Source organism: Colias croceus, chromosome 2 (genome assembly GCF_905220415.1).
Source record: "Colias croceus chromosome 2, ilColCroc2.1".
In the NCBI taxonomy this organism is placed as follows: domain Eukaryota; kingdom Metazoa; phylum Arthropoda; class Insecta; order Lepidoptera; family Pieridae; genus Colias; species Colias croceus.
Genome location: NC_059538.1, coordinates 8,609,147 through 8,630,716, shown reverse-complemented (window position 1 = coordinate 8,630,716; position 21,570 = coordinate 8,609,147). Strand labels below are relative to the sequence as shown.

At 32.3% G+C, this 21,570-nt stretch overlaps 3 protein-coding genes and 1 non-coding gene across 5 annotated transcripts; 2 read left to right on the top strand and 2 right to left on the bottom strand.

Annotated features, from left to right (window-relative positions):
* LOC123704178 (SPRY domain-containing protein 7) lies at window positions 1–2,944 on the bottom strand. The gene is made up of 4 exons (XM_045652490.1): window positions 2,745–2,944; window positions 2,326–2,496; window positions 948–1,256; window positions 1–514 (listed from the first exon to the last, which is right to left on the bottom strand). Exons 1-4 carry the CDS (start codon window positions 2,845–2,847, stop codon window positions 417–419), a joined length of 681 nt encoding a protein of 226 aa, XP_045508446.1. The 5' UTR covers window positions 2,848–2,944; the 3' UTR covers window positions 1–416.
* A 9,331-nt stretch (window positions 2,945–12,275) lies between these two features.
* LOC123704153 lies at window positions 12,276–19,379 on the top strand. Its single transcript, XM_045652455.1, has 5 exons — window positions 12,276–12,371; window positions 14,493–14,622; window positions 16,783–16,943; window positions 17,718–17,906; window positions 19,182–19,379. The coding sequence occupies exons 1-5, from the start codon at window positions 12,294–12,296 to the stop codon at window positions 19,353–19,355; spliced, it is 732 nt and encodes a 243-aa protein (XP_045508411.1). The 5' UTR covers window positions 12,276–12,293; the 3' UTR covers window positions 19,356–19,379.
* Trnak-uuu lies at window positions 15,749–15,821 on the top strand. The gene has a single exon. It is a non-coding gene; the product is annotated as a tRNA-Lys (tRNA).
* Window positions 19,380–19,885: 506 nt separating the features above from the next.
* LOC123704187 (peptidyl-prolyl cis-trans isomerase NIMA-interacting 4) lies at window positions 19,886–21,324 on the bottom strand. 2 transcript variants are annotated; one of them, XR_006753097.1, is made up of 4 exons: window positions 21,145–21,324; window positions 20,936–21,057; window positions 20,330–20,818; window positions 19,886–20,100 (listed from the first exon to the last, which is right to left on the bottom strand). XR_006753097.1 is itself a non-coding variant. In XM_045652501.1 (3 exons), the coding sequence occupies exons 2-3, from the start codon at window positions 21,018–21,020 to the stop codon at window positions 20,499–20,501; spliced, it is 405 nt and encodes a 134-aa protein (XP_045508457.1). In that variant the 5' UTR covers window positions 21,021–21,057; window positions 21,145–21,324; the 3' UTR covers window positions 19,886–20,498. The 2 variants fall into 2 exon arrangements, 1 of the variants encoding a protein (XP_045508457.1); XM_045652501.1 differs by having other exon boundaries at window positions 19,886–20,818.
* Window positions 21,325–21,570: the final 246 nt, after the last annotated feature.

Genomic DNA, 21,570 nt, shown 5'->3' with positions numbered 1-21,570 from the left:
ATAATTTATATGAAACTATAACTTTGAAACTTATTTCTATATTTTAGTGGATTATTATTATATAACAACAAAAAATAGGAATTATAAGAAGTTAATATCTATTATATATCAAGTTTCTGTAGTTTGTTGCATTGGAAGATTTGTGTACCCAAACAAAATCTAGAACAATTAATATATTTACAATTTTATCATGTTCGTTACTAAAAAAATAGATCATAGTTTTTTAAACTAGTATAGATATAATAGAATATTCAAGTTAGTTGTTTTTATATAATACAGTTAGGATATTAAATATATAGAATAGATTATAATTTATAGCATAAATACCGCAGACTTTCATAACGACATTCGCACAGGTAAACATCACACAAGCCAGTGTCCACGCACAACTAAGCATTACATTTGAGATCCTTTTGTTAGAGGAGCGACTGTTCCACCATTATCTTCTCATATCCCGTGGGCGGGGGGTATCGGAAATTGTCCAGTATTATATCCAATATGGCACCATCGTCAACTGAAATCGTGTAAAACATATATATAGTAAATATAGTTTTATTTATGTGCTAGTTACAAAGGTCGTTAGAACATCGCTGAGTTGGCGGGTCACATAAGGACGTGTATTGCCGACTATAGTATATTTCATAATAGCAGGTGCATAATTTTTATTACAACATAGTGCTAAATAGTACATTTTATATTAAAATTATATTAATTCCTGAGAATCACTTGCATCATGCATGAAATACCATGGTTCTTACATGGAATGAATAATAAAAAAACATATCTTGAATTTAAATTGAGAATTTTGAAATCCATGCAAAATTGATGCAAGTAAATACTACAAAATATATTCTTTGTTTTTATTGTCCCTATCATATCTTGGAACTCAAATATAACATATACCCATTATTCATTGTATTACAACCATAAAGATATTATAAACTTACCATATAATGCAGGATAAACCGTCCCTCGAACACTCCGCACAGGTATTTCCATATTTTTACCATTTAAGAAGAAATTCAACTCGACATGGTCGTAAGCTAGGCCTATAACATCACCTTCAACTGGCATAATAGTATTGATTTCTTCATCTTTATCCTGTTTATCATCTATATGATCTGAGGAACCAGTTGAAACCAGTATTTCAGTGGTTGGAGACTCTCCGGGAGCTGGTTTCAATTGATACAGTTCCACATTGTCGTGCCTCACTGTACCATCACTGTTCAAACACCAGGATTCTTTATCCACACCACCTGAAATGAGATAATGATCATTATTAACAGATTGTAAAATGAGAGTGGATATGACAAACTTAGTTGTAGATTTTTAATCTGTTTCAATGTCCATATGAAGAAAATAATACAACAAAAAATACGTGTCAGAAGTGAAACCTCTTTGGCAAGATTCAAAGATACCAAAATGGTCGCCTAACTCTATAATGTGACGGTATTTCTATGACGCGACCTTGAAATTTTACTCTCAACGCGCCACGTCACGTTTTTTTGTTGTATTATTTTCTTCATTGTTCCTTATTAATTATCTATTATTTGACAAACAGATCATGTGTTTTATTGACCCACATTAATTTTGGCTCATCAACCTCGAGCCTAGAATGATTGGAAAGCTTGACATAACATGTTGCAATTATTTAGCATTTTTTTCAATGTTAAGGCTCTGGTTGTTAGTCAACTGACGATGATTCAAGTGGTAATGACCCTGAAGGAATATTTGTTTAGAATACTAATAAATTCTGGGTTTTTATTGATGTTGTAATAGGAAAATTAAACTGTAAAAGGAGTTCTGTGCGTGAGACCAAATATGGACTGACATTGAAAAGGTAAATTAAATTCTATACTAATATTATAAAGCTGAAGAGTTTGTTTGTTTGTTTGAACGTGCTAATCTCGGGAACTACTGGTCCGATTTGAAAAATTATTTGGTGTTGGATAGCCCATTTATTGAGGAAGGTTATAAGCTATATATCACCACGCTACGGCCAACAGGAGTGGAGCCACAGGGGGTGAAACCACGCGGAGCAGCTAGTAATACTTACAAAGTTAAACACAATAACTAAATATTTTGTAGGAAGTTCTGTTAGTAATACCATTTAAAACACCAGAATAGTTGAACATACAATGATTTTTTTGTTTGTCACATTTAAAAATTATAAAATCTTACTAAGTAGTCAGTTGCAAATAAATTTAATTTGAATTTGAAATTAAATTGTCATTGTTCAGATATTTTTATACCATATATGGAACAAACCAAATCTTATAACATTTTATAAAGAAAACAAATTAAAAGTTCAATATTTCATCATACCATGCACTTTGTTAATGTCTGTCTCTCGGGTAGCAAGCCCAACAGCCCACACTCCTCCTTGCTGCAACTTCACTTCAAAGTAGGCCTTATTCTGGACCAAAGGAGCACTTCCCAAAACACAGCCTGAGCCACATGCTCTTTGACCACCCTTCACTATCACCACTTCATGTCCTAAAAACACCATTTATCTCGAGTTCAATATTGTAAATAGCTTCAAACAAATCCGTTATCTACAGGATATGCTTAGCTCATTGCAACATGTACAGTTATATTGTTTCTATTCCTTTCACTTATAATTCAATAAAAACTTCAATGTGTTTAAATGATCTACATGTATAATTCACAACAAAATATGTTAAAGTGCTTAACTTTTCACAAACTAGTAAATTAATAACAAACAGTAAATATGTGTTAAATACCCATATGAAGTGTGTCCAGTTGTATCGGATTTTCCTTCACTCGGATTGGGACACTAGGAGTCAGTGAGAAACCATTAACACAATTTTTCAGGCAACAGAACATTTTATCAGAGTTATGGCTTTATTAGGAAAAATCAATACAAATTTTTATTGTTTTGTTCACTTCATTGTTTGTAAAAAATTATTCGGCTTTGAACTACGGCTTTGAAGCAATCTTTGAAGCTGCGCTTTACGAATGTCAAATGTCAATATTGTCAATGTCATAATGAAACTTTCATGTCACTCCGGTGCAACAGATGACAATAATTATAAGCGAGTAATACACTGGGGAGCCGACGAGCCGACGGTTTAGATTGTTGACTCGTTGGCTCGTCGACTCGCGTTGGTGATCCATTAGCGTAGGTACCAGAAAGTTTACTCACATCCTTAGAGTATATATTACAATAGTATAGAGCGAGTGTATTGCACAAATTGCTTATTGCGCATCGTAGGCAGATGAGCTATAGATACTATATAGATGTGTGTGTGACAAATAGGGATGGGTAGGTATCAATTGCGTGTTGAACTGTCGATAAGTTATGTAAATAAATATGTATCATAAGTAAATTTTATGTTCAATAAGTTATTAAAGGAAAAATATACGAATAAAGTATAAATATGTAATTTTAAATTTGTCTACCAACTGAATAAAGTTTGTTTATTCCATTTGAATATTAAATATTATATATGAAATTTTCTTGTATTAATTATAAGTACTTTAAAAAAATATGTTTAATTGGAATATCAGAAAAACGTGAGTACTTTTTAAATAATAAAGTTAATAAAATAAAAGATCAGGTTTAGTGCTATTTCTTTAATAATAAATCAAACCATAATAATAATGTTTTAAAAATGGTAAAAAATATTAAGAAATAATTAATAATTTAAAATGATAATATAATAAATAATATTAATAATTTTTTTATTTAATTTTATCCATTCTACTATCAAAATCTTCAAAATCAATTTAGCGGTTCAGAAAATATATCGTAACATTACATACTTTACATTTACATTCGCATTCATAATATTAGAAAGTGTATCATACAAAACACACCACAAATATATTAATAATACATTTTTAAAAGAGTTTTAAATTTTAAGTTAAATAAATAATTTGTTAAAATATAGTTCTTCTAGTAAACTTTATATCGAGTACAGCGTTGGTCAGGTCACATCACTACGATCACGGGGCGGCAGTGAGGCGCGCGAGCAAGCCTGCGCGTGTCCGCCTCTCACCTACCCTTCACCCCCGCGATGCTAGATTTATTTTCATAAAAATAAGTATAACAATCGACTTACTGATGGAATGTGATAGTGGATTTCAATTTTGTGTATTTTCTAGTATCGTTTTTGCAAGATAGAACAGCACATTTCACCATGTTTATTCGTAATATGAAAAAAAATCCAGAGCAACGCACTTCGTGAGCACTCAACCACGACTGCGAGCGCTCGCGGCGGGAACGTCGTGTTGTTCCCACCTGTGCCTACTGTTCCCACTTGGTTGTTCGCACTCTATAGATAGTATATATACTCTAAGCTCACATCGTTGCTTGCCGAAGTCACGGCGTGTTACTTAATTAAAAAAGACGCAGATATTGAATGGTATTTTTAATATCAGATATTGTACCGTTGGGATCATATTTTTGGTAGATCTCAAGTTTATCGTACGCGGAAGTTTTTAGCAATTAATTTTTATAGTCTCTGCTGGTGTACTTCCATAGACAATCATGTTCCATGTGACAAACATTTTATAAATTACGTCACAAACTCGCGACGAAACGAGCGTAAATTCATTTTTGTAGCTAGACGCAGCGCGTGCGGTCAGCACAAAAGTCGCAAAAAGACTGTAGGCTCGCCGGCTCGCCTGATCCACTGCCAGTTTTCTGGACCGCAGACTTAGAATTTGAAGCATGCACAACGAGCCAGCGAGCAAATTCGCCGTTCTTGAAGTCCGCAGACTTTTAAGTGCTCCATTGGCGGTTTAGACCTTTGGCTCGCGAGTTCGTTAGCGTACCAGCAGTTAGCTTCACACAGCATGCTTCACAATAAAAAAAAAACACAATTAAAACTATTGTTTGATCCATCTTTTTCTTTCTATTTTTGTGATATTCATATTTAAAATGGATGGTTTCCATATTATTACGAATAGGATACAAAAGATTGATGTAGTGTCGCCTTACGCACTTTAGGTAGCGATAGAGCGGCCGTACACGGGCAGCTCGAGGCTCGAGCAGTCGGTCGTCGACTGCTGGTCGCCTGCTCGAACTGTCGCTACAAACTGCGCAGTTGATGGCTTGAAGCGGTTGCGACGAAAATTTTATCATCTAATGTAGACACAAACAAAATAAAAAATTTACTACCACGCAGTTTAAAACAAAAATCACGCGGAACTGTTTCGAAAAAACTACTATATTTGTGTATTTTTTCAGCCAAGAACTAGTAGATTAATCGAAATATAACGTAAAAACAGACGGGAGTCATTGAGATAATATTAATATGGAGCAGACACCACGAACAAAATCTGTGCGCCAAGCGCGGCGGCGCGGGGCGCGCGAATGACGGCTAGACAGTCATAGATTATGCGATGTCACTGACTCACCGCTATAGAGGCGACACTTTGTTTTATTCTGTCTATTTTATTGGGTGCCACTCCTTACATGCACGTTGACTTGAAATTTTCTTTGTACTTACTTAATATTTATTTTAGGTATAAACTGACTTTACTACGCTGGGCTAACAATATCTGGCATATAATAAAGGATGATGTAAATAGTGACGTTTTAGGTTCAGTCAGGGCTATGGGAAGTTTTATTCCTTACAAATTGAGCCTTTTTTAGAAAAAAAATAATTTTTCCCTTTCTTCACGGCCCAGACATGGAAACCTTGAATAGAAAAAATATTAATTACTTATCTCTGAACTAGCGGTCCGCCCCGGCTTCGCCCGTGGCACATATTTCGCAATAAAAAGTAGCCTATGTTCTTTCTCAGGGTCTTAAGATTGTCTGTGCCAAAGAAGAATGCCCATGAAAGTATGGACCACAGTACAGTGTTGCGTCAATGCCAGAGTGGTTTTGGAGGGTTCTTCGATATTCAAAAGATTTTTACCAATTGATTTTTTTGTGATAAAAACAGGGGTTTTCAAGATATTGAGAAAAATGTGAAATAACCTCAAAACTTAAATAACCCCGATTTAGTTAGGTTTATGTGTGATTTAGGTAACATTTTATCGTCCAAAGGTTATTTTTCGATTAACATATATTTTAATCTATGCGTAGAGCTTATGCTTTCAGACAAAGTCTATCTGTTCATCGGCTAGTGTAGGTAGGCACCAGAAATCTTCCGGGACGGATTTCAAGAAAACCTAAATATATACTTAAAAAATGCCAATTGAGTTTTTATTCGGTTTACATGTTGTTGTTGTTGTTTGAATCATTTTTTCACTACATATTCGAAGAAAGAAACAAATAAGAAATAACTGGTTACCTACCAAGCTATGTCATAATAATATTTTTTTTTATATATACATATTTATATTATTTTACTTCACTATCTTTGTTAAAACAACCTACAGTGTATAAACAATACCTTAAAGAGTGATTTTATGTTAATTGTTTTTTTTTGTAATTCAATGAAAACAATAATCGATATTAATACATTTAGCTATTTACCATAGTAAATGTAATAAGTTACCGCTTGGTTACCGTGGTAACCGGTAATGGACACTAAATCTATAATAACGGATCTAAACAATTACATGTCTTATTAGATTTTACAAAACATTCCCTGTTCAAAATATATTTTCCGATGGTAAGAAGGCCTCTAAATTGCCGAGATTTTTTTTAATAGTATTGTTGTCTTGATGCATGAGAAAAACCAGTACCAAAAATGGGCATTCTCCTTTCATCAAAATCGGTCCAGTAGTTTATGAGCCTATTAATTACAATCAAACAAACAAACAAAGTTTTCCTCTTTATAATATTAGTGCAGATAAATAAATAATAATTCAATTATACGTTCAAGTCAGTAAGTAGCTTATACAATATCAATTAAAAACTTGATTAAAATCAATTAACAAAAAAAAATTGGTGATTGAGTAATTGATTTTCATATTTCATGATTTCACCTGTTTTCAATTAACAACCAGTCTATGCTTTTCTAAATATGTAAAATTATTATTTTATACTATAAAAATATACGCCAGCAATTATTACTAATAACAACACTTATTTCATGCCCAATGTCATATCTTAAATTTTTAATCTATGACAAAATGTCGCCCGCCAAAAATTTTTCTCTAACTAAGTTTAAAAATTATTATCTAGTTACTAAACTGATGAAAAGTTATTCCTTTGCACTTTTCCGTATTCTTTGTATTATTTGTGCAATATCGTTAACACACACGTAGGCATATTTGATGCGTTTCACTTTAAAACAAATAAAAAATGAGCGTGACGTTCGCGCCAATGAGCGAGCAAGCGACTGAGTGCAGTTACGCCACATGACGTATGTTGAGTGGAACATAAGTGATGTAGGCGGTATCGTCTCCATATTAATATTATCTCAATGACGGGAGTCTAATATTTTCTAATATTTGGCGTCTGCGTAAGCTTCGACCATGAATTCCAAAAACAGTCTGTGAATGTAGAAGGAATGTAAATGAATAAGAAGTTGCTTCAGCCAAGAAACAATTTACAAAGTGGCAAATAATAATATATAAATATAATTAAGTATGTACTAAAAACTGCTAAACCGTACTTCTGAAATCAGCATTTCAGAGCCATAAACGCCTTTGTAAGACGTACATATTGTATAGGAAATGTGTATCTAAAGAAATTCAGAATTTTAACATAATTAGAATGATCGCGGAATCATGGGTCGCCATGTTGGTCAAGGCGTCCGTGTCGCTCCGGAAAACGTGGGTTCGAATCGTGATCGAATTTTTTCTATTCTTTAAAATTATTAATATTTATAAAGCATCTGAATGCCATAAAACCAAAATTCATTTTTACATAAATTAAGTAGGTTAAAAGTATATTGCCCATAACTACTTATCTCGCGATCGAAGTCGAACTCTGACTTCTGAGACTTCCTGAAGGCTAAAAGTACCTACTCTTTTGCATAACTTTGTAAATAAGTAAGTAGGTACGAAGATAGCCCCTACAATAGGGGCTTTTTTATTATTATTAATTAATTCTGGAGGAGAAATTATAATTTTATCTATGAATCGCTCATAAATGTCGAGGCCAATCGTTATAAATTACCTACTTAATTAAATATTTGATTATTTATCGACAATTATAAGATCAAATATCAGATGTTTGAGTTAAATATTGGGCTTTAATTAGACGATTGCAAAAATTGGATCGGTGTGGTGATTAATATTAATTGAAGGAGCACAATAAACATCCACGCATGTACACGAATAAACAAATAATATAATTCTAAGAAGATTTGATTTTATTACCTACAACTCGCTAAAAATTAATCAAACGGACACGAGACACGTGTTTTAAAATAATATTGTAGCAAAGTACTTAAACAAGTAGGTAGGTACCTACTAAGTAACTTAAAAGCTCTCTATCTAAATAACTCATCAACCAATTTTGATGGGACTTACACTGATACCTAAGTTGGAGCATAGTTGTTGGACAACTGAAAATAATTTTCACTATACAACTTAAGGTTTTCTTTCTTACTTACCAATAAATATTAAAATATATACTATTAGGAAATACACAAAATACAAAAAGCTTTCGTAGTCTATTTTGATTTTTTTTATACTTCCAAGTTAAAATTAAACACAAACAGGATCAAGCAGTTATGTAATAAAGGTGATTGAACTTATAAAAATACAAGAAACAACTTTATAACACGCATAAAGTGTTTAAAGCTTATACAATATTGTAGGTAGTTATGAAAAGGTCAACTGGTCAAACCTATATATTTACAGTTACCTCCTTAATTTTTAATGTCATAATTATTAAAGAAACGATATACCTAGCTATATTACTTATGTATACGTTATAATGCTTGCACACTTATTATCACAGTTCGGTGAGAATTATTTCTAAAAAACTAGATTTCAATACCTAAGGTTATATAGTATCAATTATTACTTGAACAGTAATGAAATTAGGTTTTGAGACTATCTCTACGCTTGCTCTATGCATATGACTTGCATATGAGGTAACAATTGCATTCTCAGTTACGTATTATCATTGTCAATTAAGTATAGAAAAACAAGGAAATTTTTATTTGGTTGGTTGCTTACGACTTAACAACGCTATAGTGTTCTTCCTTAATAATAATCACTATTATAGTACACCCATCTGGAAATGAACCATCGGACATTAGCGTAAAGTATGTGGATACGCTATTACCACAGATTACTAAATAGTTAAGCGCGTCACACACGGTGAAGATACTATAATATTTAATGTTAAGAGTACGCAATGACAAAAAGAAAAATGATGGTCAGAACGCTGATACCGGATACCTTAAGATACTATATCGTTTCATATTGGAGAATCTTAACATAAAATATTATAGTATCTTCACCGTGTGTGACGCGCTTTACTCTACTATAGCGTTGGTAGGTAGGAAGTAGGTACAGAAGAACTATCAAGTATTAGCTGTTCCCTGCGGTTTTACCTACAGTTCTCCGCTCCTGTTAGTCTTATCATGATGATATATAGTTTTCCACGATAAATAGGCTATCTAACACTGAACTAATTTTTCAAATCGGACCAGTAGGTAGTTCCTGATATAATAGCGCGTTCAAACAAACTCTTCAGCTTTATAATATTAGTAGTATAGAAGTATAGATTACATTGATTATGCATAGCAGGTAATTATTAAAATTTTACGGATTTTTTAATTTAACTCTCCAGAAGAACATAGGGCATGTCCCATGTTCTTCTGGAGAGTGTGATTCTTCTCACTTAAAACTATTTTAAACCTATATGTAGGTATATACCGATATCGGTAGATACAATAATTTATTCTATGTGAAGCTCGTTGGGAAGTTACTTGGCGTCATTCTGTATTAATACATATTACATATTTACGATACAGTATGTCATCATGAACTACATAAGTATGTAAGCTTCTTGAAGAAGCAAATTTAGTGTAGGTACCTACCTATAGCGGATGTAGCGTAATCCTAATAAGTTTCACCTCAGGGTAACTACTTATTATTAAGTTTAAAAAGGATATATTTTAAGAAAAATAAATTAGAATCTCATTTATATCAATCACAACAATCACCAACTTCATATATTTTACATCAATTGGAATTACCCGCCAATTTATCCCATTTTAAATTGCATCCGCTTTTAGTCTATTTCTTTTTTCGAAATCAATTTAATCCTTTAATACCTAGTTGCTTTTGATGAAAGAGCGGATTTGGATAAGATATGAATTTAAAAAATTCAAATTATATCCAGTTTCGTTCACCTGCGTTTGGCTGAAAGACGATAAAATGTGAAGTACCTACCTAAAAGTATTTACCAAAAAAAAAGTTCACATGGATAACAAGGATAAATTTATACATTATGTATATTAAAAATAGCTAAAATATGTATTTGACGAAGTCGAGTGGAGTCGGGTGCAAAAACCTAGTTTTGCTATAAAATTCAGAGTGATTTCAACTTGAATATTGAAAAATATTTCAACTTGACGGTCGCTCGAAGGACAAAAATTTAATAAATAAAGTTAGATATTTAATTGAAGTTTGAACTTAGGAGGCCTGGCCGCCTGGGTCTAACTCAACTTGGACTTTTAAAATTATATATGAAATATTTTACCTGCAATATTAATGATCTTAATTTAATAATTTGGTGGAATGAATTGTGAAAAATACCTACCTTTTGTATCTCATATTTCAGAAGAGTCATTACATATATAATATATATATATATATATATAATTACTAGCTTTCCACCCGCGGCTTCGCCCGCGCAGTCAAAGAAAAACCTTCATAGTTCCCGTTCCCGTGGGATTTCCGGGATAAAACCTATCCTATGTCCCGGGGAAAAAAGTAGCCTATGTCCTTTCTTGGGTATCAAAATATCTCTATACCAAATTTCATGCAAATTGGTTCAGTAGTTGAGGCGTGATTGAGTAACAGACAGACAGAGATATACTTTCGCATTTATAATATTAGCACAATATTAGTATGGATTAGGAACTTAATAATTGTAAATAAAACCGCTCTATGTTCTTGAAACAAATTATAAAAATACAATATCTGACCTTAATGCATATAAGTAAGTTGTACTTAAGTGATGTCCCATGTACCCCACCCCTTACCCCACGGCAGAAGCAATAAACATCAGATCGATTTTCTTTAGTGACAAGTAGGTGATCAGCCTTCTGTGTCCTGCCAGACCGAGACATTTTTTTTCCTCCACCAGGAATCGAACCCAGGACCCCTTGGGCCTTGGTGTTACGCTCACGCGTCAACCACCGTACCAAGGAGGCGCTCTGGCGGCAAGTTGTACTTACTGGCGAGTAATTTAATGTCAACTAACAAATTGCTTTAAAATATAGAGTAAGTATAAAATATAGAGTTTTAGTCATTAGAGAACCTATCTAATAATGATATATTTTTATTGATGTATTAATAAAGTGTAGGTACCTATATAGTAGGTACTATATTAGGATATGAGAGCTCATAATTCATCATTTTGATTTCAGATTTCGTATTAATTTTTAGTATTTGTACCTTGACATGTTTATTGTTTTAGAACACAGTACAAACTAAGTATTTAGGTATCGAAAATACAACCTATGTAGCATTTAAAAATGCAAAGGAAAGCCTATCTCCATATTAATATTACATACTCGTACTCCATTGTTTTTTGTGCTACATATTTTGATTTTAAATTAAATCCAAATTTCCTACATAAGGTCATGTAGAAATGATGAAAATTTACGTAATATTATGTGCTGAAAAAAATTGTTATAAAAATTTGTCGGTCAATCGCCACTGGTGAATTCATGACTTTAATCACGTAGTGTGTCCAAAATTTTTGTAAAAATTCTAGAACATTCTACAATCTTGCCTACATTGTAAAGTATGAAATAACACACTAAAGATAAGTTCTTTATTTTCCTTAACAAAACAAGCTAAAAAAATTTAATCACAACTTACAAAATATACTTATGGATTTATCTCTATATATATACATTATACATTTAAAGATAATTAAAACCTAATATTGAAAGATACTTCGTTCACTAATATTACATCGGTGATAAGTATGGCTCATCTCTACAATTATTGTCGTTAGAAAGCTCATACACAATTATACAATTTTTACAACACTGTTTATTCAAATATGCGGGCGTAACGTACACATCTACATTATTCTTTAAACATAAATGCCTTTATATAAATCCTCCACAGAGTTTCATATTTTATAATCCTGGTTTCGGAGAATATTTTTTTATTTACAAGATTATTTTTTTGAATATGTTGTATGTATTGTTTGTTAGTCAGGACTCATGCGTTACCTCCATATAAATCGGCCGCACTGCGCCGGCGCATCAGTTAGTGACGGATACGGACGCAGACATCACACGGTAAGTGCTTTTAACCATAATCTTTCGGAAAGAAAAGTACTAGAAAATTTATAAGGCGCTATTTTATTTTTTATGGGATATGTTTAGTAAAAGCGTGTGTGATAAAAAAAGTTTTAAAAGTGAATATTTCGAGTTTTTTTATGATCTGTATAATTTATATTTATGGTACTTAGAATCTAATTATTTATTATAAAAAATATTTTGTGCAGTGATTAATTTATGATTAAAAATCGCATAATTTTAAATGAATAATGCAACGGAATAAATAAAAAAAATATTTAATTTACATTGTAAAAATAATTATTTAAGTTTAAAAAATAACAAGTAACCGTTCGTCATTGTTGCGAATTAACTAACAAACTTTGCAGAATTCATAACAAGCTATATCTCGTTTAACCTGTTTCTTTGTAAAAGCATAGAAAATTCATTGACCCTTAGTTGAAATTCCGATTAATGAGAGGAGGAATGAACTTAAACCTTTGAGGACAAGGTCACTTTCTCCTGTCCCTGCGGTTACCATGAATCTCTACAATTCGTGGATAGCTCGAACCATAAATTGATCCCTTTTAGTACCTATAAAGATAAAACCAACGGTTTTTGAGAACTCACAAACACTTTCTTAATAATTTGTAGTCTCTTCCTTTTCATGTTTTCTATAGAGAATATTAAGATTATAATATTTTTATAGAGAATATTATGTGCGTAAAAGCCTTAAAAATATATTTATGCTTCCAATACTTTCAAATTAATAATATAATTTTTTTATACTAGATGATTTTAAAAAATAAAAAATACCTGATGATGTGTGAGTACACTTCATTTCTTTTTTATTTCCAAAGCAATTAAGACGATGGCCTTTTTTATCGAATATTTTTTCTGCTTTATTCTAAAATCACCATAATTTTGTCGTTTTAAATCGTCTAATTATATCTACCAAAACATTTTTTTGAAAAATTAAAAAAAGCCTACAAAAACATTGTAATATACTATCTCTACACAGGACCGGTCTCGTTCCCAATATTGAGGCGTACTACAGCCTTACGTAATAATTACCTGTTGAATCAATGGAAAGTGTTTGTAAACAATTATCTTTTAAATCCTGTACAGGTACCACATACCTTACCTAAATTAAATAAAGAAAAAGTTCAAATTGTTACATTCATTTCTCTAAAATATAATTTAGATAATGATAGTCCAGTTAAGTACCTAACATCTTGTAAAAACAACATGCTCAATTCAATATGTATTGTTAATTAATTAATTGATTGTTTACCATGACTGTGATAAGATAGTCATTTCCTTATTTAAAAGAAAAATAACTACTTACTATGTATGTATGATAATTTAAAATTTAACGGACGATAAACGTTTGTAAATAAACACTTATCTCACTTTAAAAGTATCTGGTGACTTTTAATAGAAAAAAAATATAAATATATTTAACTAAGTATGCGATTCGTCTAGCCAAACAAGAAAATGTATGTAATAAAAAATAAATCGCATAGGTATAAAGCAAAAAATGCGGACGGGTTATAATGATAACATAAATGATTCTGATTTAAATAAATAAGTATGTGTATCTTATTGAAAATTCTTTGCTAATAACTCTATTAAAGTCTACATTCAACCTCGACCTTTGAGGTTAAATAATTGACATTTTTGGACAATCACAATCTTTGTGATTGTGAGTAATAATTATTAACACTTAGCGGAGTAAGGAAAACACAGCAGTAAATTCTACAAATAACAACATAATATTAGGAATGCATCCGTGATGAACTCGTCGAAAATAAACACAATTTTAAATTAATTGTCAAATAATAAACAAAAAAGTAGGACTGACACATTCTCATCCTTTTTCGAGTTTAGGTCGTACCAGTTACCACGATCGCGATCTAAGCGTACCTACCACTAATAAATAGTAGGTAATGTAATTTTAATTCACGAGCATTTGTATAGCTAAAATATATATACGGTCGAATTGAGAACCTCCTCCTTTTTTGAAGTCGGTTAAAAACCAGGATACAATTTTGTTAAGAAATAAATATTTGTTTTGTTGTCACACTTTCATGGTATTTTTGTATGCTTACTGTAAATAAATAGTTTGTTTTTTTTTTCTAGAAAATGAAGCAAATAGTCCTTTTAGCAGTATTGGCAGTTGCGCACGCGCAATTCCCAAATGGGCGCGTTTTAGAGCCACCTCAACCATCTCAATGTGTGCAGAGAACGATTCATGAGAGATATTCAGACAGTAAGTGATTTATCTACCTATAGATAGTAATATTATAAAGAGGAAAAATTGTTTAATTGATTGAATACAAAAGCTCCTAAATCTAACACTTAACCGATTTTTAATGAAAGCTCTAGGTCTAGAGGGAGTATATTTATTTTTGACCATCCCGGTTCCCGTTAAGAGGATGAACGCTTGTTTTTAATTATTAAACATGGAAGATATTATGTAGAAAGATACTAGGAATTTAAAGTTTAATTGGAGTTCCTACGGCACTGGAGTAAGACTTATAAAATACTAGATTTCCGCCCGCGGCTTCGCCCGCGTTTGCAAAGGAAAACCAGCATAGTTCCCGTTCCCGTGGGATTTCCGGGATAAAAACTATCCTATGTGTTAATCCAAGTTACCCTCTATATGTGTGCTAAATTTCATTGTAAACGGTTCAGTAGTTTTTACGTGAAAGAGTAACAAACATCCATACAAACTTTCGCATTTATAATATTAGTAGGATGTATATAATTAGGTACCTACGTAATTAAGTAACTTATGTAAGTAAAAAGCTGTAAAAACTAAAAGTACATCATCATTTTACGCCTTCATACGATTTCTCGTTCAAAAGGTTATAAACCTGCGTCGTCCCCGATAACAACACTTGCGTAGTTCCGAGAAAACTTCTTGCCTGACAAAGACAAAAATCTCGATTTTATCTTTCCCGGATACGAGATAAGAGAACAAGTTGCTCAACGGGAATTCGTAATAATGTGAGCATTTTTGTGTTGGCTTACGTCATTCATGGCCATCTTCCGCTGTGCTTTATGACAATATAACGGTATGCATTTGCGATTGTCTCTAGATTCATTATACTTAATAAGGCGATAGAAAATCCATTCATAGTAATTTTAGGTGTTAGTCGCTTTTCTAACTTTTCTTCTTTTCTAACTGATGCAGATTGCATAAAGGGTGGAAAAATCGATTCAAACAGCTATAAGTCTCTACATTCCATAAGATTGCAATGAAAATGAATGTAATCGAAGTGATATCTGAAAAAATCTTTCACAAGTAACAGTAAAAATATCTTATATATTTAGCTAAATATTACGGTACCTACTTACGCTTTATTTTTAAAAAATTCGCAACTATTGATAGAGCCCGGATAGCTCAGTCGGTAGAGCATTGGACTTTTAATCCAAGGGTCCAGGGTTCAAGTCCCTGTTCGGGCGGCCTCTTTTTTATCTTTTATTTATTTCTAGTACTATACTTCAGATGCATTTTTATAAAATAACTTAAATTATGAAGATACATCATTCTCACATTTGACCTATTTTTTTAAATGAGCAAAAACAGTATTTTGCTTTCATTCAAGTAGATATTGCCAACAATAGCTGACGATGAAGATATATTTCCACAACAATATGGAAAGTAAGTTTTCCATTGACAATCGTTACCTAATTCCCATGCTTTTGTTACACAATATAATAGAAAATACTTTTGCCATACTCGATACTAAAAATATGCATTTTGTATATTTCGTGGCCATATCGTAGATTTGCTCATTTCACGTGGATGGCCATTTCACGAAACGCGACCATTTTTGTTTCTTTTTTAAAAAGCGATTCGCTTCTGGCACTCGCCGGCCGCTACCGCGGCACGCTTGCTTTGCTCGCTCGGCTCGTGCGTTGTTTATTAAAGTCTAACTTAGGTTAGACTTAACCTATATTTTATACGATCTGGCCAAATGTCGATGACCAAATCGTGAAACGTTGACGATATAACGATCTGATCAAACTATGTTGGCCATTTCATGAAATGAGCAAATCTACGATATGGCCACGACATATAGATGAACATCTATTATAGGTATCTAATTGATTCTATTTCGACTTCCGCGTTAACATTTCTACATATCAAAATAGGTATTATTCAAATACCTAAATACTAATTACTAACAACTCAAGATACCTACTTTAAAATGCGTTGTTAAAATGTGATGGTTCATTTGTTTTGTATCTAATTATTATTGATGATGAATAAATTAATAATATTGGCATTTATATGAAGCGTAAAATATTGCATTCAAAAAAATCCTACAATTTACGTATAAGTATCTAAGACTTCATTCACAGTAAAAATATTCAATACATACTTCTAACTATCTATAATAATATAATATATCTCATCCAGATAAAGGTTACTACTTCTCCTGGAGGGACCCCGCGCAGCGTGGTACGGAGGTAGACTGGCTGACAGCCAGAAACTTCTGCAGACAACGTTGCATGGACCTCGTGTCTTTGGAGACGAGTGATGAAAACGAATGGATTAAAGCCCGCATCGTCCAGGATAAGGTAACGGCTACTGGGCTACATAATATATGACCTTCCAGACTTTCTTTATTTCATCTTGTGAGATTGATTCTAAGTATGTGAGGAGAATTTGTGATTCCGTTGTCTTTACCTATTCACATAAATGTTTCTCAAGTAGGTGATTAGGTAATATTATATTATGCATCTGAAAGCATTTTCGTAAATTTTATAAATTTCTTCATACCGAGCTGGCTTCCTGGAAAATATCAAATTATATTAGAGCTCTCTGCAGTTTGCTTTTACTTGTTTTTTTCATGTGTTCTGTTTTGCAGCAAAGGTGATAAAAGGAAAACTCCAAATTTGAAATTTGAATGTCACCAATACTTATTCTCCTTCAATCCTTGGCCGGCATAATTTATGAGTACCTACACATCGTAGAATTTTCCTAAAATTCTGTACTCTAGTCACGTTTATATGTATAGATCAAATAATTACCATTTCAACCGCGCAGTGAAAACAATATAATTTTGAAAACTCAAGCGAAAAAGAAAGTGGTTCAAATATACAACAACAGTATAACGAATTCGAAAACGTGTGTGTTTTTCTTAACGATAGATACCTACCTGAATACTTTTATGTTTGTATGCAAGAGGGTTTCTCTATTCGATACTACGAAATTAAACATATTCGTTAATTTTAATAATAGTAATGCTGTGAAGCTTTGCTACTTATGGTCTATGGACAGATATTAAATGCATAATATATTTTCAAATGTCTATCAAGTCATCATTTATACTTATTCTTTCCTAATCACAGGTTAAGTACATCTGGACGTCCGGTCGTCTCTGCGACTTCAAGGGTTGTAATCGTCCTGATTTACTTCCTAACGAAATCAACGGATGGTTCTGGACCGCTGAGCTGCAAAAGCTTGCTCCCACTACGAACCGCCAACAAAACGACTGGTCAGAGGGTGGTGGCATCGGCAAACCTCAACCAGACAATAGAGTAAGTACTGTTGATTAGAGGTTCGTGAAAGGAGTTTTAAAGAACATAAATGCTTTCATTCTTGGTGTAGAATTTAACTTGCCATTGTGTGTGCCCGAAATTTAAAAACTTATAGGTACCTGCTCGTACGCGTAAGTTACTCTTGCATTGTCTCTCCAAACTAAGCAACTGTAACTAAATGACAAATATTAACGAGGCGGTTAGACAATGCAGTGACAATACCGCGTAAAGTACCGTAAATGTACGCAATCGCTAATACGTTATTACGCAACGTATTGGATTCCGCGAACCGTTAAGTAATGTTTGTCATAAACCACCCCGCGGTTAAACATCTGACGCGGATGTCACGCAATGAAAACGAAAGTGTCGTGAATATTAATGTTCCTGCGAAATATTTGCTGAAGGGCGTACCCGCATCAATGCAATGAGCAATCCGCTTTCTACTTCGCACAAAAGCTCATCGATATTCGGCGTACGTTGCCGTATTGTTTGGCATCACTTTCCCTAGGTGATCGCGCAACGGAATAAAGTAATCGCGTCATTACTTCGAGAACATTACGTGGGTTTTCTTTATTGTGCAAATGATTTTTCTCTTTTTCAACAAGGAAAGAAGAGGGAAAATATATACGTTTAAAGAAAACCGTAGAGTAATACTAAAACGTAGAGAAAGTCATTAGTACAGGAGGTATTATGCCAATCAACCATCTATAAGTCGTTACAATTCAAAAGAGTTAACTTGTAATTCTAAAATATCATATCAAATACAAACGGTGATAAAATAGATTAACGTATTCTACTCATGAATATTTAAATGCATCATTTTATTATAATATGATTGTTTTACATTAATTAAAAATTTCAGACGATTTTTATTTAATATTTTGTCGTTATTATAATATGACCTTTATAGATCTGACAATGCATTATTGCACCAGTAGTAATTAAATTAATTAATACAGGACAAGATCCGGGTGATTATATAATAAATGCATTTAAAATTTTCGTAGATTTTAAACATTCGTAATGTAAGCTGGAATCAGCATATAATATTGTTTTATTGTAATCAGAAAATATTAAGTTACTATCATTGTGGATCCAATGGAATTTTCTTTATTCTCCATATTAATTTATATTTATCTGTAAACCTCAGAGTATTTTTTTCTGTAAGGATTTATTAAATACATATCCAAAAAATTTCGACGCCTGTTGGATTTATACGATATTGCTATTTGCTAATTTTATTTGCAGGCGTTAATATTTATTATTTATTTACAGGAACTCATCCAAGGCGGCGCAGCAGAACACTGTATTGCCATCCTTAACAACTTCTACAACGACGGTGTCCATTGGCACGACGTAGCTTGCCATCATGTCAAACCGTTTGTCTGCGAAGAAAATGATGCCCTACTCAAATACGTTAGATACACAAATCCCAATTTACGAGTTTAAAGCAAAAAGAACGATTCTTGATCAGGACGAGGAATAAAAAACAAAATTCCAATAATAGTTTTGAAAATCAAATGTAAAAATAATATTTTTGTATGTTAAATTTGAATGTTTTGTCCTTTAGCTTATAAGTGATACCTCATTGATATTTATTTACAGTATTTAATGTATAATGTAGTGGTTCTGTTACACCAGTTACATATTATGTAAGTTCTGAAGTGGTTGCTAGTAAATTATTTAAATAAATAACTACTTTAACCCTTTGTGTTCTTTTTCATCCCAATTTATATTAATAACAATATGCTGACTTCATGGTACAATTATTTCTACAAATACAAGAACCAAATATTAAAATAAATATGTATTTTGAACTAAGATGTAGATTTTAAGTATGCATAAAATACATTTTCTCTCTTACTGATAAAACACAATATATGTACAGATTCAATATTAACCTTAGATAAATATTAGTACATATTTAGTATTAGAATAAATAAAACACCAGAGGAAGCATCCAAAAACAAAAGCAAGGAAAAGTAACAATAATATTTATTTCATATTATTTCCATTGTATCCCGAAAAACATTATGACGGAAAAGATAATTTAAATCTATACTTGAGGGTTCGAGTCGGAACTTTCTTGATCATGATGAACCAAAGGCACACATTGCAGAAATATACCAAAGTGAGCAACATTGTTATGTGCATTAACCGATAAAGCCTTAGAAAACTAAGTTTTAGTCCAGAACTGAAAACAACAAGTAACAATTATAATTTTTAAAAGGATTTATCAATACATATATATGTACATTTGATGTTTTATAATCCCAATTCATATTTTTAACTGCTCAGTCCACACTATGGACAAATGCATCATCAGTCTCAAAAAGGGATCAAGCCCAAGACTTGACAGTAAATATACTTTACTGATAATTTAAATTTTATGCATTTATAAAAATATTATTACAAAAGCTTACTCTCTATTTGCAAAGTCTTCAATATTAGAAACTAGCGAGTCAAGGGATCTCTGTGCATCAGGTAACAATGAAAAATCCTTATCAAATTGTTCTTGCAGGCAACAAATTCTCTCCATTATAAATAACAAAAGTATCGCCCAGAAATATTCAAACTCAAACACTGTATCACTCATTTTTTGCCTTCTACCATAATAATGTGATAGCCAAATTTCGTTTTAATTGGGGGATCTGTGTAAACAGGGTTTGTCACAGAAGATATTGGTAAAGCAAATGCCGCATCTTGAAAAGGTCCAACCATGGAGCCACGCGTCATCCAGCCGAGGTCGCCGCCCTGTCGCGCTTTGTCCTCGCTGTAAGCGGCGGCTACATCAGGGAACTTCTGACCGGCTTTCAATTTTTCCAAAGCTTCCAAACATTTTGATTGTTTCTCACATAAAATGTGACGTACTTTGACAGTTGTACCGCCTTTTTTTTCCTTGCCGGCTGATTCTGAAATCAAAATTATGTCAACAGTTTATTACTTTAATCATGCTTCAAAATATATCAATCATAAGATAATGACATTGACTTAAATTTATGAATTAACAAACTTATAAATTATTGTACCTTTTGCGTCTCCGCCTGATTTACCGCCGCTTTTTGCTGCACCGCCGCCTTTACCACCTTTGTCGGGTTGTTTTTTAGGTGGCATATTAAATTTATTTATTCCAATTGTAGAGAAAGGATACCTAAGGGATACGTTTTTATAAATAAGATGATACAAATAATCTTAGCAAATAATGATTAATGAACGCAATGTTGTTTTTTTTTCTAACCTTTAAAAGCTTTTGATTCTAAATAGTAAGTAAATTTGAACTTAAATTAACCGATAATTATACAGGCTCAAGAACATTTAATAATAATTACTGCACTTTATTAATAAATAATATATAGTAAAAAATGGTAAAAAAATTAAGTTTACAAATTGCAATGACAGATCACGTCAACCACAGACGTCAACTAATGTAATTTGAATTAGGGAAGTGAATAAATAATCGATTATTACTTTAATCGATTATTTTTTTTTCCATTTTCGATTTTTTATAATCGATTTTATTAATGGTAAAAATCGATTTTTAATAAATCGATTATAAGAATTACACAGTTTACATCGATTTTTGTAAATAGTGCTATCTGTGCGATGGACGACAAATTATGACACTAAAGTTGACAGACTAAAAATATTAATGATATTTGATGGC